Below are 23,391 nucleotides of genomic sequence, written 5' to 3'. Positions count from 1 at the left end.
GTCAATCAATGACCCTCCTCCTCCAGCAGAGGGCGCTGTGGGTGTGGTCTCTGAACCGGAAGCGGAACCGGAAACTGAAGAAGATGCGAAAGCAGCATTGGGATCGCAGCAGTGATGATGGCGGTGAGGGGTTTAGTGTTTAGATGGGTTACAGGGGACATCAGCAAAACACACTACCTGACGAACAGGTAACAAACACTCCTTTGACTCTGTGTTTATTTACTGAGCGCCTCAGATCCTCTGTTTATCCTCTGGCATGACATGAGCTATAGTGGTTGTTATCAGATCATGCAAATATGCTTGATAATAATGCAATCTAACGGAATGAATTGAATAATAAACACTTCATTACGAACTTATGTTTAAGGTTAGTTCTGTCATGGCATTTGTAGATGTAAACAATGCGTTTTGATTCATTTTATGACACATGAAATAAAAATGGACATTATGACAATATAACTTGCTTCAGAAACCAAGGCTGTGCAACCATTAATCGCATCCAAAATAAAAGTTTGTGTTTACATAATATATGCGTTTTTACTGTGTATAATTATTTTGTATATATAAATACACGCATATGTATATATTTATGAAATATTTTAATGTATATGGTGTATATATATTTATACATATTAATTTATATTAAATATAAATATATGATATATGAATACATTTTTCTTAAATATATGCAATGCATATGTGTATTTATATATACAAAATAATTATGCACACACAGTGTACACACACATGTAAACACATACTTTTATTTTGGATGCGATTAATCGTTGCCCTGCACACATTTTTTTTTAATAATAATCATATATATATATATATATATATATATATATACACTCACCGGCCACTTTATTAGGTACCCCATGCTAGTAACGGGTTGGACCCCCTTTTGCCTTCAGAACTGCCTCAATTCTTCGTGGCATAGATTCAACAAGGTGCTGGAAGCATTCCTCAGGGAGTTTGGTCCATATTGACATGATGGCATCACACAGTTGCCGCAGATTTGTCGGCTGCACATCCATGATGCGAATCTCCCGTTCCACCACATCCCAAAGATGCTCTATTGGGTTGAGATCTGGTGACTGTGGAGGCCATTTTAGTACAGTGAACTCATTGTCATGTTCAAGAAACCAATTTGAAATGATTAGAGCTTTGTGACATGGTGGAAGTAGCCATCAGAGGATGGGTACATGGTGGCCATAAAGGGATGGACATGGTCAGAAACAATGCTCAGGTAGGCCGTGGCATTTAAACGATGCCCAATTGGCACTAAGGGGCCTAAAGTGTGCCAGGAAAACATCCCCCACACCATTACACCACCACCACCAGCCTGCACAGTGGTAACAAGGCATGATGGTTCCATGTTCTCATTCTGTTTACGCCAAATTCTGACTCTAACATCTGAATGTCTCAACAGAAATCGAGACTCATCAGACCAGGCAACATTTTTCCAGTCTTCAACTGTTCAATTTTGGTGAGCTCTTGCAAATTGTAGCCTCTTTTTCCTATTTGTAGTGGAGATGAGTGGTACCCGGTGGAGTCTTCTGCTGTTGTAGCCCATCCGCCTCAAGGTTGTGCGTGTTGTGGCTTCACAAATACTTTGCTGCATACCTCGGTTGTAACGAGTGGTTATTTCAGTCACTGTTGCCCTTCTATCAGCTCGAACCAGTCTGGCCATTCTCCTCTGACCTCTGGCATCAACAAGGCATTTCCGCCCACAGAACTGCCGCTCACTGGATGTTTTTTCTTTTTCGGACCATTCTCTGTAAACCCTAGAGATGGTTGTGTGTGAAAATCCCAGTAGATTAGCAGTTTCTGAAATACTCAGACCAGCCCTTCTGGCACCAACAATCATGCCACGTTTAAAGTCACTCAAATCAACTTTCTTCCCCATACTGATGCTTGGTTTGAACTGCAGGAGATTGTCTTGACCATGTCTACATGCCTAAATGCACTGAGTTGCCGCCATGTGATTGGCTGCTTAGAAATTAAGTGTTAACGAGCAGTTGGACAGGTGTACCTAATAAAGTGGCCGGTGAGTGTATATATATATATATATATATATATCACTCAAGTAAATCGTCACATTACTGAAAATGAATACATAAAAAAAAACTAATGTCTATTTGTTTTTATGTTTCCCACATTCCATCCACTGGCAAATCAAATCACTATTAATGCATTTTAATGCTATATTATATCATGGTTGTGCTCCAAATAGATTGACGCTCCAGACGCAGCAGAGGTGTGGCTTCCGCAAGGTAGCAAAGAAGGGCGAGCCGAAGAAGGGCGTGGCGGAAGAAGCAGAGACGAATGAAATCCTACACAAGAAGGACGTGGCTCCGCCCCCAGACCCGCCCATCCCACACACACCACACACACCCAGCCGGTCGTTTGGCAGACTGGTCAAACCATTTGTCTTCACCATAGGGGTAGGTATATTTTCTGACACATGATGGAGCTTGTTCATGAAACATTCATAAACAAAATTATGCATAAATCGTTTAAAAAATCCATTCATATTTGATATAGTTTATGGAGTTATTTAATCTGGATTTTGATCTGGTTTATGGAGTTATTTAATGGTAAATGGACTGCATTTATATAGCGCTTTCACAGACCCAATGGCCACCAAAGCGCTTTACATTTTGGCTCACATTCACCCATTCACACACCGACGGCGGTGTCAGCCATACAAGCTGGGGTTAGGTGTCTTGCTCATGGACACCTCGACACTTGGTCAGGTGGAACCGGGGATTGAACCACCAACCTTCCGGTTTGTAGACAACCTACACGAACCACTGAGCCACTGCCTTCCCAGCATCTGGATTCTTGATTCTGGTCTGGTTTATGGAGTTATTTAATCTGGATTTGATCTGGTTTATGGAGTTATTTAATCTGGATTTGGTTTATGGAGTTATTTAATCTGGATTCTGATCTGGTTTATGGAGTTATTTAATCGGAATTCTAATCTGGTTTGTGCAGTTATTCAATCAGGATTCTGATCTGGTTTGTGCAGTTATTTAATCTGGATTCTGATCTGGTTTTTGCATTTTTAAAATCTGGAGTCTGGTTTCTGCAGTTATTTAATCTGGATTCTGATCTGGTTTGTGCAATTATTTAATCTGGATTCTCATCTGGTTTATGGAGTTATTTAATCTGGATTCTAAACTGATTTATGCAGGTATTTAATCTGGATTCTCATCTGGTTTATGCAGTTATTTAATCTGAATTCTTATCTGGTTTGTGCAGTTATTTATTCTGGTTTATGCCGTTATTTAATCTGGATTCTGATCTGGTTTATGCAGTTATTTAATCTGGATTTTGATATGGTTTATGCAGATATTTAATCTGGATTATGATCTGGTTTATGCAGTTATTTAATTTGGATTCTGATCTGGTTTATGCGGTTATTTAATCTGGATTATGATCTGGTTTATGCAGTTATTTAATCTGGATTCTGATTTGGTTTGTGCAGTTATTTAATATGGATTCTCATCTGGTTTATGCAGTTATTTAATCTGAATTCTTATCTCATTTGTGCATTTATTTAATCTGGTTTATGCCGTTATTTAATCTGGATTCTGATCTTGTTTATGCAGTTATTTAATCTGGATTCTGATCTTGTTTATGCGGTTATTTAATATGGTTTCTGATCTTGTTTTTGCAGTTATTTAATCTGGATTCTGATCTGGTTTATGCGGTTATTTAATATGGTTTCTGATCTTGTTTTTGCAGTTATTTAATCTGGATTCTGATCTGGTTTACGCAGTTATTCAATCTGGATTATATTATTATACTTTAATTAATCAGTTCAGTGTGACAGTTGATGTATTAAGGCGTTTAAATGCCATTTACACCAATTCATTTTGCCTGTATTTCATGAAAAAGGTCCAATATGTGTGTGAATTTATATATATATATATATTTTTTAATGTTTTGCTCTATGTAAGAGAATATCGTAATAACTCCAGCTCAGTTTACAGGTTGTTCATTCGGCGGAGCAGCAATATGGCAGTACGAAAGTTTAAAATCTCGTGTACAGAGTTACTTTGACGATGTCAAAGCAGATTGGCTGGAGAAGATACGGCCTCAGAAACAAGGAGATTTACGCAAACAGGTGTGTGTGTGTGTGTGTGTATGTTTAATGGAAATATGTTTTCTTCTATGTGTGTTTAATGAACATTTTGTTGTCTGCAGGTGAATCAGTGGTGGAACAATTTAAGTGAAGGACAGAAAACAGTCACAGGTCAGACACAATGAATGACGCAAACAATTCTCTTTACACAGATGAGCGATTTAGATTGTGAAGACAATGTGTTTAATAAAGTGTAATTATTTAATTAAACAGATGCTTTTCATCTATTTCTCTGTGCGCTGTTACCTCTGAACCTCTCTCTCTCTCTCTCTCTCTCTCTCTTTCATTTTTGGTTTCAAGTTTTGGGGGGAAAAAGAAAAAAGGGCAACATGTTAATTTTGTTATTGGAAAAGCGAAAATTGATATTTATCTGACAAGAAAGGAAAAAATAGAAGGTGAAGTTGGTCAGGGTGTAGTAAAAGTTTTTAAAGGGTCACTCCACCCATTTCAACATTAATCTTTATTGAAAGTGGGTCATATATGTAGTTGAAATGTAAAAGAATTTTTGAATTTGGTGCCCTCTTGACCGAGAAAAGACAGAAAATAACTTTAAGGCACATTTGTATTTAAGACAACAACTCCCGCAATGCACCACATTGCACAGCTCCGCAAGCCACTCCCACTAATCCAGAACAGCGCAAACATCAGAGAAATCACTCTTCCGTCTACAAGGCTAGCTGTCAAAAGAGTTTGAAATTCATTTCACACAAAATGTCTAGTTAGTTGGCTGTGGCGAGCAGGACGAGGGACGTCAGAGGACGGCGGGAGTGATAATGAATGACACCTGTGAGACGCAGCGGTCTCATATCTCTCACGGAGGAGATATCTCTCACAACAACGAACCCCGTTACATTGGCAAACTCATTAGCGAATTACTCCTCGTTTGTATTTCTTTCTATATGGTGAATTATTGCATTATACCTGGATGTTCAGTCAGGCGAAACTAGGATGGTTCACATCACAACACAAACGTCCGTGTGCTCGTCTGATTCAGAGATTTCGTCCAGGAGAAATTGCCATCGTTGAAATTCTCTGCAGCAGACGGACTCTATCTGTGTCCGTAGCGCACAGCGAGAGCACAGGCACCAGCAGTCCGCCCAGCTCGAGCCAGTCCGGGCTCCTCGTCCGCCTCCTGATCCTCCATCAGCCTCAGCTGCTCTTCACTATATTGCGGCTCGTAAAAATAGCCACGAACATCGGATTCGAGCAGCAGAATTTCAAAATCCTCTTCTTCCATATCATGTTTAGTTTCCTCCGCATTGTCGTAACTTCCTATCTCCACAGCGCTTGTTAGCTTAGCTTATAAACAAGATGGCTGATATTGATTTCAGTATCTGCAAGTGAAGTCCCACCCACTGATCTGTGATAGCTCTGTTAGCGCATTAGGTCCAACCCCCTATGGGCGGGTTTGAAAGGGTGGGAACTTGTGCTTGTAGTCTTTACAGAAATCCCCCCCTCTTACACTTCCTCCTACAATGACGTAAAATGACGATTTTTGCGTCATTGTAGGAGGAAGTGAAAAAGGTAAATAGCGGATTTCTCCCCTCTCAGGGGAAAATGAGAGAGTTTTGCACGACCATTCAATAGTATGACTGGGTTTCTAACAATGGAAAGCTTAATGCAAATGGGTGGAGTGACCCTTTAAGAGTTTAATAAAAGTAAGAATTAAATTTGATTTTTTATTTTATAAAACTATGAAGAGTATAGAGGAATTGTACACTATATGGAATTATAAAGAAATGTTGTGCTTTGTTAGAGATGGTGAATTAATTTCTCTCTCTCTCTCTCTCTCTCTCTCTCAGGCATCATTGCAGCGAATGTGTTGGTGTTTTGTTGTTGGAGAGTTCCATCTCTGCAGCGCTTCATGCTCAACTACTTCACATCTAACCCTGCAGCCAGTGCGTGAAGTCGTCTGTTTATCTTTCATAATATGGGGATTTCAACAATGGTCACTCCTGTTTGCACTGCATCGAAATGAGGAATCTTGTGTTGGATTGGAAAATAGATAATGCTCGGATTTACACTTTACTTTACAATCTTGCATGGTTTAAGGTGTCTTTGGTACCGAAATTGTTTTGTCCTAAATTTTTATGTGATGTTCAAAATGATAATAATAAGTAAAAAAAAAAAAAAAAAATTAATATAATAATTTGCATTGTTATATTTTGGGTTCAGTAAACATGGGATTCTGGATTCTGATCTGGTTTATGCAGTTATTTAATCTGACTTCTGATTTGGTTTTTGCAGTTATTTAATCTGATTCCTGATCTGGTTTATGCAGTGATTTAATCTGGATTCTGATCTGGTTTATGCAGTGATTTAATCTGGATTCTGATCTGGTATATGCAGTGATTTAATCTGATTCCTGATCTGGTTTATGCAGTGATTTAATCTGGATTCTGATCTGGTTTATGCACTGATTTAATCTGGATTCTGATCTGGTATATGCAGTGATTTAATCTGGATTCTGATCTGGTTTATGCAGTGATTTAATCTGGATTCTGATCTGGTTTATGCAGTGATTTAATCTGATTCCTGATCTGGTTTATGCAGTGATTTAATCTGGATTCTGATCTGGTATATGCAGTGATTTAATCTGGATTCTGATCTGGTTTATGCAGTGATTTAATCTGATTCCTGATCTGGTTTATGCAGTGATTTAATCTGGATTCTGATCTGGTTTATGCAGTGATTTAATCTGGATTCTGATCTGGTTTATGCAGTGATTTAATCTGATTCCTGATCTGGTTTATGCAGTGATTTAATCTGGATTCTGATCTGGTATATGCAGTGATTTAATCTGGATTCTGATCTGGTTTATGCAGTGATTTAATCTGATTCCTGATCTGGTTTATGCAGTGATTTAATCTGGATTCTGATCTGGTTTATGCAGTGATTTAATCTGGATTCTGATCTGGTTTATGCAGTGATTTAATCTGATTCCTGATCTGGTTTATGCAGTGATTTAATCTGACTTCTGATTTGGTTTTTGCAGTTATTTAATCTGATTCCTGATCTGGTTTATGCAGTGATTTAATCTGGATTCTGATCTGGTTTATGCAGTGATTTAATCTGATTCCTGATCTGGTTTATGCAGTGATTTAATCTGATTCCTGATCTGGTTTATGCAGTGATTTAATCTGGATTCTGATCTGGTTTATGCAGTGATTTAATCTGACTTCTGATCTGGTTTATGCAGTTATTTAATCTGGATTCTGATCTGGTTTTTGCAGTGATTTAATCTGATTCCTGATCTGGTTTATGCAGTTATTTAATCTGATTTCTGATCTGGTTTATGCAGTTATTTAATCTGGATTCTGATCTGGTTTATGCAGTGATTTAATCTGGATTCTGATCTGGTTTCAGAGGCGCTGTGTTGGCCCATGCTGCTGTCTACTTTCAGTCACTATTCTCTCTTTCACCTGGCGGCCAACATGTACGTGCTGTGGAGTTTCTCTTCAAGCATCATCAACATGATGGGCAAAGAGCAGTTTGTGGCAGTCTACCTGTCCGCAGGTGTGTGTGTGTGTGTGTGTGAGAGTTCTCAGTCAAAAACCATCCTACTCTCTAGAAAACTTCTGTGTTATTGGACTTTAACTTGATTGCTCTTTTATGACGTTTTTTCACTTAAGGACTTTAGTAAGATTATGCCTATGATTTTTTTTTATCATATGTTAATAAAAAATTTTTTTCTTATAATATGACTTGTTGTGTTTGTTTGCTTGGTTTTATTGTATTTATATGATATTTGTATTTTTGTAATTGAATTTTTGCCTTGAAAATAGCCTTAGCTGCTGACATGGCATTAAATAAAACAATCTTATTATTATTTTGTTATGTTCAATGTGATATGTTATGTTATATGTTTATGGTCTCAGGTGTGATTTCTACGTTTGTCAGTTATGTGAGTAAAACAGCGATGGGTCGGTTTGGTCCATCACTGGGGGCGGTGAGTGTTTTTTCTGATGAAACATTTCAAGTATTCATCAGCATTCATATGCATGTGGTGAACAGATTGTTGTGTTGTATTGTGTCAGTCAGGGGCCATCATGACCGTCCTAGCAGCTGTTTGCACCAAAATGCCTGAAGCCAAACTGGCCATCATCTTCCTCCCAATGTACACCTTCACTGCCGGAAACGTGAGTGTGTGTGTGTGTGTGTGTGTGTGTGTGTGTTCGTGTGTAAGAGCCAAGGTTATTACAGTTTTGCATTTTTAAATTAGTTTTTATGTCCTATAAATGTCAGTTTAGTTTTAGGTAGTTTCATTAATAGTTTGTTAGTTTTAGTTTAGTTTTTATTTTGTGAACATATTTCTATTTAGTTTTTGTAATTATAGTTTAGCAGAGTTAACAGAACACTTCCACTTTCCATGATTATTATGATTATTCTTTTATGGTTATTTCTATTATTAATCCTTTCAAACATTATTCTTGTATTGATCAATTTATGCTTTTTGTCTATTGCATCTTTATTACTTACGAAAACGATTATTTATTTTTGCTAATTATTTTATTTCAGTTAGTTTTTTTCAGTAACTGTTGTTAGTTTCGTTTAGTTTCAGTTTTTCATTTGTGTTGAAATTTCAATTTTCTAGTTTACAAAAATGTTTTTTTGACCAATAGTTTTAGTCTTAGTTTCAGTTTTCGTTTATGAAAATACCGTTGGTGAGAGCGAGAGTTGTGTTTCTCAGTGATGATGGGCGTATTGTCATGCTCTTGTCCTCCCACAGGCACTTAAGGCCATCGTGGCCTTGGATGCGACAGGCTTGATTCTGAGATGGCGTTTCTTCGATCACGCCGCTCATTTAGGTGGAGCTTTATTCGGCATGTGAGTAACACGTCACTGTCTAGCTGGCGCTTTTGCTGCCGTTTATAGCGTTAAAGCAAAGTGCGGTTTTGTTATTTTTAAGTAAATCTATTAAAAATTGTTTTCATTATTTGAAATAAAGCTAAAATAAAATTGAAATATTAGATAAACAACAGTTTCAGATTTTAATTTCCTTTGGATTTTTAAACTGGTTTATGTAGTTATCTAATCTGGATTCAAAACTGGTTTATGTCCAATTTAATCTGGATTCTGTTCTGATTCATGCAGTTATTTAATCTGGATTCATAACTGGTTTATGCCCAGTTTAATCTGGATTCTGATCTGGTTCATGCAGTTGTTTAATCTGGATTCATAACTGGTTTATGCCCAGTTTAATCTGGATTCTGATCTGGTTTATGCAGTTATTTAATCTGGATTCATAACTGGTTTATGCCCAGTTTAATCTGGATTCTGATCTGGTTTATGTAGTTATTTAATCTGGATTCATAACTGGTTTATGCCCAGTTTAATCTAGATTCTGATCTGGTTTATGTAGTTATTTAATCTGGATTCAAAACTGATTTATGCCTAGTTTAATCTGGATTCTGATCTGGTTTATGTAGTTATTTAATCTGGATTCATAACTGGTTTATGCCCAGTTTAATCTGGATTCTGATCTGGTTTATGCAGTTATTTAATCTGGATTCATAACTGGTTTATGCCATTTTTTAATATAGATTCTGATCTTATTTATGCAGTCATTTCATCTGGATTCATAACTGGTTTATGCAGTTATTTAATCTGGATTCATAACTGGTTTATGCCTAGTTTAATCTGGATTCTGATCTTATTTATGCAGTCATTTAATCTGGATTCATAACTGGTTTTATGCAGTTATTTAATCTGGATTCATAATTGGTTTATGTCCAGTTTAATCTGGATTCTGATCTGGTTCATGCAGTTATTTAATCTGGATTCATAATTGGTTTATGCCATTTTTCAATATAGATTCTGATCTTATTTATGCAGTCATTTCATCTGGATTCTGATCTGGTTCATTCAGTTATTTAATTTGGGTTTTGATTGGTTTATGCCGTTATTTATTAAATCTGGATTCTAATCTGGATTATTGAAAAAAGTTTTTAATGAATTGAAATAACGATCAAATCCGATATGGCTTCACATTGTAATTACCTTTGGATTTTAAACTGGTTTATGTAATCTGGAATCAAAACTGGTTTATACCATTTTTAATATGGATTCTGATCTGGTTTATGCAGTTATTTAATCTGGATTCATAACTGTTTTATGCCTAGTTTAATCTGGATTCTGATCTTATTTATGCAGTCATTTAATCTGGATTCATAACTGGTTTATGCAGTTATTTAATCTGGATTCATAATTGGTTTATGTCCAGTTTAATCTGGATTCTGATCTGGTTCATGCAGTTATTTAATCTGGATTCATAATTGGTTTATGCCATTTTTCAATATAGATTCTGATCTTATTTATGCAGTCATTTCATCTGGATTCTGATCTGGTTCATTCAGTTATTTAATTTGGGTTTTGATTGGTTTATGCCGTTATTTATTAAATCTGGATTCTAATCTGGATTATTTATTAATTGAAAAAAGTTTTTAATGAATTGAAATAACGATCAAATCCAATATGGCTTCACATTGTAATTACCTTTGGATTTTAAACTGGTTTATGTAATCTGGAATCAAAACTGGTTTATACCATTTTTAATATGGATTCTGATCTGGTTTATGCAGTTATTTAATCTGGATTCTTATTTGGTTTATGCCGTTATTTATAATATTTAATCTGGATTCTGATCTGGTTTTTGCAGTTATTTAATCTGGATTCTGATCTGGTTTATGCCGTTATTTAATCTGGATTCTGATCTGGTTTATGCAGTTATTTAATCTGGATTCTGATCTGGTTTATGCCGTTATTTAATCTGGATTCTGATCTGGTTTATGCCGTTATTTAATCTGGATTCTGATTTGGTTTATGCAGTGATGTAATCTGGATCCTGATCTGTTTTTTTCACATTCAGTCACTTTTTTATAAATAAAACATAAAAAAATTGAGATGAAAATTATATATGCTGGCTTGGCAATATAATGAAGTTGAAGTACTAAAATTACTCAAATTTAAAATCCAATAAAAAACGACAAAAGCAGATCTCAAAATTACTAAAACTTTAACTAAAATTTAAACAAAGACTGAAATTATAAAAATAAAAGCATATTCAAAATATTAATACTATATAGTATATAATACTATTTAGCATATAAATACTATTTAAAAAATACAGGCAAATTATTTGTATGCACTGAAATCTGAGACCCTCCCCTTAAAAAAAGTGTTGCATTTTAGTTGTGTTTGTTTTAGTTGACCACTTGATGGCTCTTAATGCCACTCATGCAAAGACGAGCATGTTTATTCTGTCTCTGTGCTTCACATGTCCATGCGTCTCTCTTTCTTTCTCTAGCTGGTACATACTTAGTGGTCACGAGCTTATTTGGAAGAACCGAGAGCCGCTGGTGAAGTTGTGGCATGACTTCAGATCGGGAGGACCGGGAGCTGGCGGCAACGGCTCGATTTAGAGCACTGCATTGTGGGTAGACACTGAGCAGGTGACCTGAAGAGGAAAACAAGTTGGAGAAATGGACACACATGTTTATTCTGTGTGAGAGAGAGTCTGTTTTCAGTTGTCACTGAGTGACGGTAGTATTGCGGTGATGTCATTATGCCCCGCCCCCGTGTTTAAATTTAAATCCAGGTAGCTCCACCCACTTTTCTAAAAATGCAAATTATCTGGAGGGGCGGAGCTTCAGCAAACAGCTCAGCTCTAAGCTGCGGTGCGTCTCAATGACACTGAAACGGGCCACTCAACAACACCATGTACAGAAATTTAAATGTTTCAAATAGTCTGTAATTGTCATTTAAAAAATAAAATGATTATTTAAAATTCAATTTTCACTGTCATCAGAAATTTACCAGGTTCGAGTGTTTGTTTTATTTGCTGTAAGTGTGTAATATGCTCTACTTAAGTTTTGTTTATTTTCTGTGTTTCAGATGAGACTTTGGTCCCTGTTAAATGTGAATGATTAACCAGGTTTCTCTATAACACACACACACACGCACATGTATGCTATACATCTCATCAAACACGCACACACACCGTAGAAACGGTTTCAGTGTTGTTTTCTCGAATCGGTCAAAGTTCAATAACAGTCATGGTATCATAATGGCTCATGAACAATGAGTCTGTCTTCACTTCCCCGTGTTTAATGAAGTCACTGTATCGCTCGTCTCTTCCTGTTTCCCAGTTATCGATGGTTAACTTCCGTCAAAACGCTCTGATCTTTCACATCCCCGAATCACACCTCACTCTTTCTGTTGTTGTCGGGTTTTTATTTATTTAATTAATTACACTGTTTGAGTGAGTAAATGTGACTTTGGGGTTAAAAATGATCCATTATCATAAGAAATATATTTAGCAAAAAAGAAAATGACTTGTAAATTATGCTTTTTTTTGTGGCTTTTTCCGTTCAATTAAATAAAATAGTCTACTGTTCAAAAGTCTGGGAACTGTACGATTTATTTGATTTTTTTGTGAAAGAATTAAAATAATTTTTATTCAGTAAAATTGATCAAAAGTGACAGTAAAGACATTTATAAAGTTGCAAAATATTCCATTTCAAATAAATTGTGTTCTTTTGAACTTTCTATCCATCATCAAAGAATCACAATTTCCACAAAAATATGAATATTGAAAACAATGGCCTCAAATCATCATATTAGAGTGATTTCTGAAGGATCATGTGACACTGAAGACTGGAGTAATGATGCTGAAAATGAAGCTTTGATCACAGGAATAAATTACACATTACTATATATTCACATAGAAAACAGTTATTTTAAACTGTAATAATATTTCACTATTTTTACTGTATTTTTGATCATATAAATGGTGAGCATGAGAGACTTCTTTCAAAAAACATTACAAAATTTGACCAACTGCTGTGTACTTTCTAATTGACTTCTTAAGTTTATTCCTTGAGTACTTTAATTTTTTAATAATTTTAAATTTATACTTCTTAAGCACTTGAGTGGAATAAACCCTCATTTATTTGATCACAAATGGTCTGTTCACCAATGATGATGGTGTAAATGTGTGTGTGTGTGAGAAATCAAGAAATCAATGTCCCTGAATTAAGCGATTAGGCTCATCTCTAAAGAACGTCACCTGTCTGTCTCCCTTTCCCCATCTTTCTAATTTGGGGAGGGTTTGATGTTTCAGGGTTATTGACCTAAAGCCAATATTAACACAGTGACACTCTGCCCCATCACTGCTACATATAGACCGAAAACCTTGTTCAAGAGTCACAATTTCAGAAGAAACGTGACAAGCTAATTTTTATTGTAAATCAGGTCACATAGTCCACTGAGAGCCAAACAGGTGCGTAAAAATCTTCATTTTTCATCGAAATAATGATCAATAGCATTATATGTATGTATATATGTCACTTTCAATTCATAAAGACTTTAATAAAGAATTAATAAAGAAAAATAGCTTTTACAGTGAAATCAGTCCATGACTAGAGGTTATACTATATGATTATGGACTAAAAGTACTCTATAACATAATTGAATTGAAAGTTTTCTTCGAAAAGCTTTCGAAGAAAGCTTTTCTTAACACATTAAGAAAACACATTAATGTGTTTTCTTAACACATTAACATGTTTCTTAACATGTTTCTTAACACATGTTAAGAAACATGTGTTTCTTAACATGTTCATAACATAGGTAAATAACACTCAAAACATTAAAACATTTCTTTGCGCGGAATAACCAAACAAACAAACAAACAAAAATTCTTTTTTTTAGCAGTTTTTTATTAATTTTTTGGAGCAATATTTTTTTTTATGCATTTGGAGCGCAACAATTTCTCTAGTATATTTGCTTGAAATAACATTTAACTGAAAAAAATAAAATAAATAAACTTATATAAAAACTAAAATAAATAAAAAATACCACCACCAAAAAAAAAAAAAAAACTAAACTTATTTTATTTCAGCCAGTTTAACTTGCTGTACCAAAACTATATGGTATAGCATCTTAATGATACTAAAATAACACTGGCTCCTATTATGAGTGAATAGTTAATTTTATGGATGTTATTAGATAGATAAATTCATAAGTTAAGCACCACATGATTTGCTTTTATTTCACAAGAGTTTGAAGTCCAACGTTTGGCCAGTCATGATTAGAACTGAATCCGAACTGCTCACTCTAGAAATGCCTAAACGTTCTATAATTCTATTGATAATTCTATTTAGAATCACAATTCTATGAAGAACCTCCACGCTGAAGTGCTTCTTTATGCAACATACGGCTCATGAAACACGTTACTGAGATGTTATACGGATATGAATGTGTTGCACATCATTTTGAATAATGGGAAAGTGTTCACAGGTACAAAGCTGTCTCTGAGGCAGTGTTGAAAAGTTATTAATATTAACACTTAAAGTACTAATACGTGACCCTGGACCACAAAACCAGTCACATGACGCATGGGTATATTCGTGGCAATAGCCAACAACACATTGTATGGGTCAAAATTATCCATTTTTCTTTTATGCCAAAAATCATTAGGATATTAAGTAAAGATCATGTTCAATGAAGATATTTAGTAAGTTTCCTACCGTAAATATATAAAAGATTTATTTGTGTGAGTGAATGCAGCACAATCGCCAACATAAATGCACAACTTTAAAGACTTTCGATTTTTTTGCACCCTCAGATTCCAGATTTTCAGATAGTTGTATCTCGACCAATATTGTCCTATCCTAATAAACCATACATCAATAGAAAGCTTATTTATTCAGCTTTCAGATGATGTATAAATCTCAATTTCAAAAAATTGACCCATGTTTTGTGGTCCAGGGTCACATATACAGGTGAAACTCGAAAAATTTGAATACTGTGCAAAAGTTCATTTTTTTCAGTAATTCAACTTAAAAGGTGAAACTAATATATTATATAGACTCATTACATGCAAAGTGAGATATTTCAAGCCTTTATTTGTTAATATTTTGATGATTATGGCTTAGAAAACCTTTTCACAATATTCTAATTTTTTATTTGGGGTTTTCATAGATGTAAGCCATAATCATCACAATTATAACAAATAAAGGCTTGTAATATCTCACTTTGCATGTAATGAGTCTATATAATATATTAGTTTCACCTTTTAAGTTGAATTACTGAAAAAAATTAACTTTTGAAAATCAATTTTTCGAGTTTCACCTGTATGTACCTTTAAGGTAGCATGTATTATGTACCATTTTGGGGTAAATAAGGTACAAAGATGTACCTTTTCGCATTTGTACATTGGGATACTGCCTCAGTGACAGCTTTGTACCTTTTTTCTGAGAGTGTTGAAGAAATGTTAGTATGTAATTGTGATCGACGTTTCAGTAACACTTCAAAGGTCTTTATATTGAGGCAAGACACCATTGCACGCACCAAACTTCACTATTATTCACTGAAGGGTTGTTCATATATCATACGCCTGATTTATATAACAACATGGTGAAATGTTTTTGGTTTTTTTTGCCAATTGACAGTATTTTCTAATAAAATAAAGAGATATCCAAATAAAAAATCCCTTGAAAAATGACTAATATGTCAACAAAACGAAACTTCAGTTCTCTAGATTTCAGTTCTCAAGATGTATGCAAATTAATGCATATTAGAAAATGCCTCATTTGCATATTTAAACACATAATCTTGTAATACAAAATGTATAGTCCTAATGCACTGTGATCAAGCAACTGAGAAAGTATGATGATATCCATAGTTAAAATTCGTATCCTGCTATTCACCTGTTGTGTCTTTCCTTAAAATAAGGAGTGAGATATTTCAAGCCTTTATTTGTTATAATTTTGATGATTATAATTATGATAATTCAAAATTAGAATATTGTGAAAAGGTTTTCATAAGCTGTAAGCCATAATCATCAACATTATAACAAATAAAGGCTTGAAATATCTCACTTTGCATGTAATGAGTCTATATTAGTTTCACCTTTTAAGTTGAATTACTGAAATAAATGAACTTTTGCGCGATATTCAAATTTTTCAAGTTTGCAAATTTGTGTTCTGGAGCTTCAAAGACCAATATACTGATCCGAAGAAGCGTCAAGTGCCATATATAGCCCAAAAAATAACGTTTTTGCTGAACCTATCCATTGAAGAAGCTTCATTTTAAGAGTGTGCACATGCTTATCTGTATAAACTGAGTTAGTTTGTGCAAACATTATTACAAATGTCATTGCATGCACAAGTGTTCATTACTTCAATGAGCTCATTAAATCATTACATTGTTTAAATGAATGCATTTTTCGCTAACTGTGCACATTTCTGAAATGCATAACTTAGACAGTTTCCTCAGATAACAGACTCTCTGCTTTGAGATGATGTGTATTGTGAAAGCGCTGTACAAACACACGTGAATAGAGTTGATACACACGTCTTCCTCTCTCTCAGGATGGCATCGACGGTCTTCCAGCTGACGGGATTGCTCCTGGGCCTCGTCGGCTGGTGTCTGGAGTCCAGTTGTGTGAACTCAGCGGTGTGGAGGAGAGGCAGTCACGCTGAAGCCGTGTTGACCTCCAGCTCGTACTTCGAAGGACTGTGGATGACGTGTGCGTCTAACTCTCTCGGGGCCGTTCACTGCCAGAGGTTCAAGACCATCCTGGGCCTTCCAGGTGAGACTAACCCTGCGTCTCAATGTGCATATGTGACCCTGGACCACAAAACCAGTCACATGGGTCCATTTTTTGACATTGAGATGTATACATCATCTGAAAGTGAATAAATAAGCTTTCTATTGATGTATGGTTTGTTAGGATAGGACAATATTTGGCAGAGATACAACTATCTGAAGATCTGGAATCTGAGGGTGCAAAAAAATCTTTAAAGTTGTGCATTTATGTTGGCGATTGTGCTGCATTCACTCACACAAATAAATCTTTTATATATTTACGGTAGGAAATTTACTAAATATCTTCATTGAACATGATCTTTACTTAATATCCTAATGATTTTTGGCATAAAAGAAAAATGGATAATCTTGACCCATACAATGTGTTGTTGGCTATTGCCACGAATATACCCGTGGTTGGTTTTGTGATCCGGGGTCACATATGTAGATTTAAAAAATCTTTTTTTCCCCTTATTGTTAATTAATTTGACCAGACACCAGTTATTTTGCCAAGAGATATCTTATTTATTTTACCATTTTATATAAGACATAGGAAGGAGTGACAATGGACCAAACAAAGGTCTTCATTTCAGCATTTCAGTCAGATGTAGTGACAAGATGATTGACAGGCCAGTTTACAGTGACAAGATGATTGACAGGCCAGTTTACAGTGACAAGATGATTGACAGGCCAGTTTACAGTGACAAGATGATTGACAGGCCAGTTTACAGTGACAAGATGATTGACAGGCCAGTTTACAGTTACAGTGACAAGATGATTGACAGGCCAGTTTACAGTGAAAAGATGATTGACAGGCCAGTTTACAGTGACAAGATGATTGACAGGCCAGTTTACAGTTACAGTGACAAGATGATTGACAGGCCAGTTTACAGTGACAGGATGATTGACAGGCCAGTTTACAGTGACAATATGATTGACAGGCCAGTTTACAGTGACAGGATGATTGACAGGCCAGTTTACGGTGACAAGATGATTGACAGGCCAGTTTACAGTGACAAGATGATTGACAGGCCAGTTTACAGTGACAAGATGATTGACAGGCCAGTTTACGGTGACAAGTGACAGGATGATTGACAGGCCAGTTTACAGTGACAAGATGATTGACAGGCCAGTTTACAGTGACAAGATGATTGACAGGCCAGTTTACAGTTACAGGGATAGGATGATTGACAGGCCAGTTTACAGTGACAATATGATTGACAGGCCAGTTTACAGTGACAAGATGATTGACAGGCCAGTTTACAGTTACAGTGACAAGATGATTGACAGGCCAGTTTACAGTGATAGGATGATTGACAGGCCAGTTTACAGTGACAATATGATTGACAGGCCAGTTTACAGTGACAAGATGATTGACAGGCCAGTTTACAGTGATAGGATGATTGACAGGCCAGTTTACAGTGACAAGATGATTGACAGGCCAGTTTACAGTGACAAGATGATTGACAGGCCAGTTTACAGTGACAAGATGATTGACAGGCCAGTTTACAGTGATAGGATGATTGACAGGCCAGTTTACAGTGACAAGATGATTGACAGGCCAGTTTACAGTGACAAGATGATTGACAGGCCAGTTTACAGTGACAAGATGATTGACAGGCCAGTTTACAGTGATAGGATGCGACAGAGAGCAACCGTTAAAGACGCAATTGTATGACGTGTTCGTTTGTCCCAAAGCTTGTGTACTCTACACTTAAAAGTATGTACTTTTTTCTTCACAAAAACGAGTGTGTATGTTTAGGGCGCAGTATAAGTAGGCGGATTGAGACGCAGCCCTGATGTGGCCTTCGCTCGCATTACATCACACTGGTGTTGGTTTCAGCGATACGGTATCATGACGGGTTTACTGCAGCGCTGTGACTCAATCCTGTGACAAAACCAGGTTAAGCTAGTCATAAAAACTCATAAAACACCCACACACACCTTTCCTTTAGAATATGGCAAATATAGTGCTTCAAATGTGTGCTTGAGTGCAGTTTAACTGAGGATTGTTGGGCAAAAATGATATTTAAACCATGCATTACTCACCCTCAAGCCGTTCGAGATGCATATGTCAATCTTGTTTCAGACGAACACATTTTCAGTTATTTTAGAAAATGTCTTAGACCCTTCAGTGGATATAATGTGAAGCAATGGGGTCCACCTCCTTCAAGTCCCAAAATGTGCATATATCCTTCACAAAAGTAATCCATCCGGCTCCAGGGGGATAAACGAAGGCCTTATGAGGGTAATCCGTGCGGTTTTGTCGTAAAAATATACATATTTAAAACTTTATAAATTAAAATATCTGACTTCCGGCAACGATCGACGCACGTTCACGGGTGATGTTTTGCTCTGCTCTCTGGCTGCGCGGGCGCGTTCGTTCTACGTCACGACGCTACGTAATACCTCGTACGCCGACTTCCATCACCCGTGAACGCGCGTCGATCGTTGCCGGAAGTCAGATATTTTCATTTATAAAGTTTTAAATATGTATATTTTTACAACAAAACTGCACTGATTACCCTCATATAGCCTTCGTTTATCCCCCTGGAGCCGGATGGATTACTTTTGTGAAGGATATATGCACATTTTGGGACTTGAAGGAGGTGGACCCCATTGCTTCACATTATATCCACTGAAGGGTCTAAGACATTTTCTAAAATAACTGAAAATGTGTTCGTCTGAAACAAGATTGACATATGCATCTCGAACGGCTTGAGGGTGAGTAATGCATGGTTTAAATATCATTTTTGGCCGAACTATCCTTTTAACTGAGGAATGTTGGGCAAAATTCAGAACTTAAGAACTGGGTTCTTTTCAATTCACTTGATTTTATTTTATTTGATTTTTATTGCAAATGAAAGGTTACAGACATTAACAGTGAGAAGAAAATACATAAAACAAAACAGGGGGGGGGGGGGGGGGGGGGGTATACGGACGTCATCAGAGAATGAGTTAGGCTACACAAATCAATACAATATTACATTTTGTCAATATGAAAAATTAAAGGTTCCTTATAACAAACATTTTAGGAAGGGGAATTTACTTAAAGGAGTTTGCTAAATAATATATATATATATATAGTATTATTGGTAACTATTCATTTTTTCTCAATTATTAAATTAAAGCTAAAAAAAAAAAAAAAAAAAATATTAGTTCATGAAATACTTAACTTAAAGTCTAAGACTTTAAAGTTAACAAAACCTAACAAAAGTTCTTTAACCTAAAATATTAGAACCTAAAAAAGGTTCTTAGGTCCTTAAAATTAAAACAAAAGCTGAAATAAAAATAAATTAATAATAAATAGAAATATTAAAAAGAAAAATGGCAACTGTACACTTACTAAAATGTGAGCTGATATTAATATTAATACAAAATATGAATAAATACTATATATAAATAATAGTAAAATAACACTGATCTGTTGGACCTTCAAGACTACTTAAACGACATGTATCCAAGTAATTAAAATATAGTTCATTCAGAATCAGTGTGTTTAGTTTGACCCTATTACACACACACACACACACACACCAAAAACCCAGTGTCACCTTATGAAAGGTCAGAGGCCTTATATATTTTAGGGGTCAAACTCTAGCTTTTCTCTCTTAAGTCACATGTCACTTCCTATATTGACTTCCTTCGTCCTCATGGTGTTATCTAGTAAAGCAATATAGGAGGGACCGGAGTTTATGGTTTTATGAGTCTGATCATGACTCTATAACACACTGGCACACTCAAACACACTCTCACCCTGGGATCGGTGTGTGTGACCTGTCGGCTGGTGTGTTTGGTTGGATATTTGATCATGTCGACTGGGATCCAGCTGTTGGGCTTCCTGATGTGTTTGGGGGGCTGGTTGCTCTCCCTCATGTCGTTGTTGAATGATTCGTGGCGTTCGTCGACGTTTGCCGACCAGCTGATCACGTCTGTGTGGTACGATCAGAACCTGTGGCAGTCGTGTGCCGAGGGGAGCACCGGCGTCAGAAACTGCAAGCAGTTCGAGTCTATGCTCTCTCTATCTGGTAACACACACACACACACACACACATACAAGAGTTTGTGTTCATATTGCTTGCAAAATTGCTTGTTTTATATATTTCGCCCCAAAATCAAAAGGAAAAATTGGAAAATAGATTTTGCATGATGTATGATGGGATTGCTTTTATAATTTTGATTTGCAATTTAAAATATATTATTTAAAAGGATTACATAAAAAAAAAAAAATACTATCGTGACATAAATACTGCATTTAACCCTCAGGTCATTTTTTGATTCATTTTTTTATTTTTTACTTCATCGGAATTGTAGGAAACTTGGTAAAGGTAAAAGGTTAAATGGTCCTGTAATAAATAGTCACACTTTTATTGTTCGCGGTCAGAAATTACGCATTATAAACAGAAGTGTAGTGGTAAAAAAAGACGTGGGTAAACTATAAATTCTGGTGGACCACGACGTGGTCACCCGGTAAGGTGGGACACTGCCTACCGGTGTATGTGTATCCTGATGACATTGCAGGGCTCGACATTAAGCCTTTTCATACGCTTTTCCTTCTTCGAACAAGTAAATCTGTCATTCACTTGTCCGAGTAAAAAGGTTTCTCGTCCGGATTTTTTTTTTGTTTTTTTTTGTTTTTTGTTAATTGATTCTGAAACAATCAGTGTTCAATCAGCTTTGATATTTAAATTGGCATATTGTAATATCTGCACCTTTAAAGGGCATCCCCTCCCCCAATATTATTAAATGTATGCTTCATCTTTCATTTTAAATTCCTAAATTTGATCAATAAATTCAATAATTTCGAATAATAAGACACTATAGGGCTGATCAAATTAAATCATTTACACTGAAAAATTACAATTGCATAAAATAATGTTATGAAATTGATTTGAATGTACAAATAAGAAACGTTGGAAAGAATGATCTACTTTTAAACATAACACGAAACCGCCAATTGGTGGCGCCCGTCTTAATGAGTGAGTCATTGATTCATTCATTCAAACGATTCGTTCAAACGGCTGATTCATTCAAGAATGAGACTGAGACAGATGTTTATGAATGGGTCATTGAATCTTTGACTCAATCAATTCGTTCAAAATGCTGAATCATTCAGTAATGAAAACAGTGAGTGTTCCTGTGAGATGCGCCGTGGTTCTGCTGTGATTTTTGTTTGGAACTATTTTCGCTGCTGAAACAGAACAAAGACAGCCAATATTTCATCTAAAATGTAAGTGACTTAATTTTAACTGTTTATTGAACTGTTGTAGGAAATCAATGTCACATTTTCAATCGTGATGGTGTTCAGGAAAAATAATTGAGGTTGCTTAACATATTATGTTAAAAATATAAAAACTCCACATTTAGATATTTTATAGGCAGTAGGCTATGTTGTTAACTGAGTGCGTGTGTGCGCGCTCATTTGTGTAGGTTACTCCTCAGGCCGCGCGAGCGTCAACAGCGCAACCTTGAAGTTCTGACCAATATTATGAAGCTGCAGACTCGGAGCCTGCATCTACAGTCCCCGACAGTCCCCCACCGAGAGTCCCGCATTCTCAGACCCCTCGTTTTTCGAACACAGCGCCTCCTGCTGTTCGAAAGATCGTATAACACCCGCACACAGAGTACAGCGCACGCTTATCCAAATGCAATTATAAACAATAGGATGCAATATTACGGTCTCCAAATAAATGATCCAATAAATATTTGCGTTCCCTGCTTAATGCATGTGCCAAAAAAAACCTCATTGCGATGGAAGGGATAGCTACAATTACAGATTGAACTATCTTCTGAAAAATAGTATGTGATATTGTATTGCTACAATGTTTTTTTTAATCTTTTTTTTTATTCAAATTTCAATTTTTCTTTCAGTTCAACCTATAATGGTCTAATTAACATTACCATGCTAACATTACAAAATCTGTTTTTTGATATTTTGAATGCGAAGCAAAACAAATCAGAATAGACAAAACACCAATAATAAACAATTTTGTACTTTATTTAATGATCACCTAAACATCATCTTGCTGTTTAAAAAAAAGGAAGAAAAAACTGTGTTCGTGACTTTACTTTTCGTCTTCAATTGCATTAAAAAAACTAATTTATAAGTCGCTTTGCATAATCATAAAATGATATGCTGCTGGGTTCGGCAGGGGCGACTCCATCGATGTATGGTGTACCCTGGAATAGCCTCCAACAGTATAGGCCCGATAGCACATGTCTTATGATGTTTCAAAAAGAAAGAAAAAAGATGTTTGCAAATGTTACCTTCATGTTGCACTGCTCTGTTGAAGTGTCCCTTGAGATGTTTTTGAACTTTGGACAACTTTGTGGGTTTGAAATATGAGGGGGCACAAAATGGGCAGTGAAAATCACTGCAGCATTTATGACATATCTACAAAAAGTCCAAGGTTAAAGGCTAACGTTAGCTATCAAAATATTTTCGGGGGGAAGAGGGCGAAATACATTAACGGCTCAAATCTTGTTACAAACTATCTTTACAAATATTAAATGGACTATTCATATGTTGTATCGATGAGCTAAATTAGTTTTATTTAAAAATAAATCAAACGAGTAGGCTACTACGATTCGCTAAATAAAATTGAAGATAGCCTACTCACGTTTTGGCTTAAGTTCTTCACATGTTCTTC

The 23,391-nt window shown here is 35.9% G+C and overlaps 2 protein-coding genes across 4 annotated transcripts in view; both read left to right on the top strand.

Annotated features, from left to right (window-relative positions):
- The first annotated feature begins 44 nt into the window (after positions 1-44).
- Positions 45-11,944, top strand: parlb (presenilin associated, rhomboid-like b). The gene is made up of 10 exons (XM_056242964.1): positions 45-188; positions 2,237-2,447; positions 3,995-4,135; positions 4,216-4,264; positions 5,956-6,051; positions 7,520-7,669; positions 8,032-8,102; positions 8,191-8,292; positions 8,883-8,980; positions 11,460-11,944. Exons 1-10 carry the CDS (start codon positions 115-117, stop codon positions 11,572-11,574), a joined length of 1,107 nt encoding a protein of 368 aa, XP_056098939.1. The 5' UTR covers positions 45-114; the 3' UTR covers positions 11,575-11,944.
- Positions 11,945-13,379: 1,435 nt separating this feature from the next.
- The window catches only part of cldn15lb (claudin 15-like b), a 16,751-nt gene continuing 6,739 nt past the window's right edge, over positions 13,380-23,391 (top strand). For 2 of the 3 annotated variants that reach the window (XM_056242975.1, XM_056242973.1), the window contains exons 1-2: positions 13,380-13,433; positions 16,525-16,745. In XM_056242975.1, coding sequence (XP_056098950.1) covers positions 16,526-16,745 — 220 coding nt within the window. In that variant the 5' untranslated portion in view covers positions 13,380-13,433; position 16,525. Of the gene's footprint in view, positions 13,434-16,524; positions 16,746-20,537; positions 20,770-23,391 lie in introns of those variants that run through there. The other variant, XM_056242974.1, reaches the window with a different exon arrangement.

The sequence above is a fragment of the Rhinichthys klamathensis genome, unplaced genomic scaffold, assembly GCF_029890125.1.
Source record: "Rhinichthys klamathensis goyatoka isolate OS25496 unplaced genomic scaffold, OSU_Roscu_1.1 h1tg000767l_1, whole genome shotgun sequence".
NCBI lineage: Eukaryota > Metazoa > Chordata > Actinopteri > Cypriniformes > Leuciscidae > Rhinichthys > Rhinichthys klamathensis.
The sequence above is the reverse complement of the archived record's forward strand: the minus strand, read 5'-3'. Positions and strand labels throughout refer to the sequence as shown.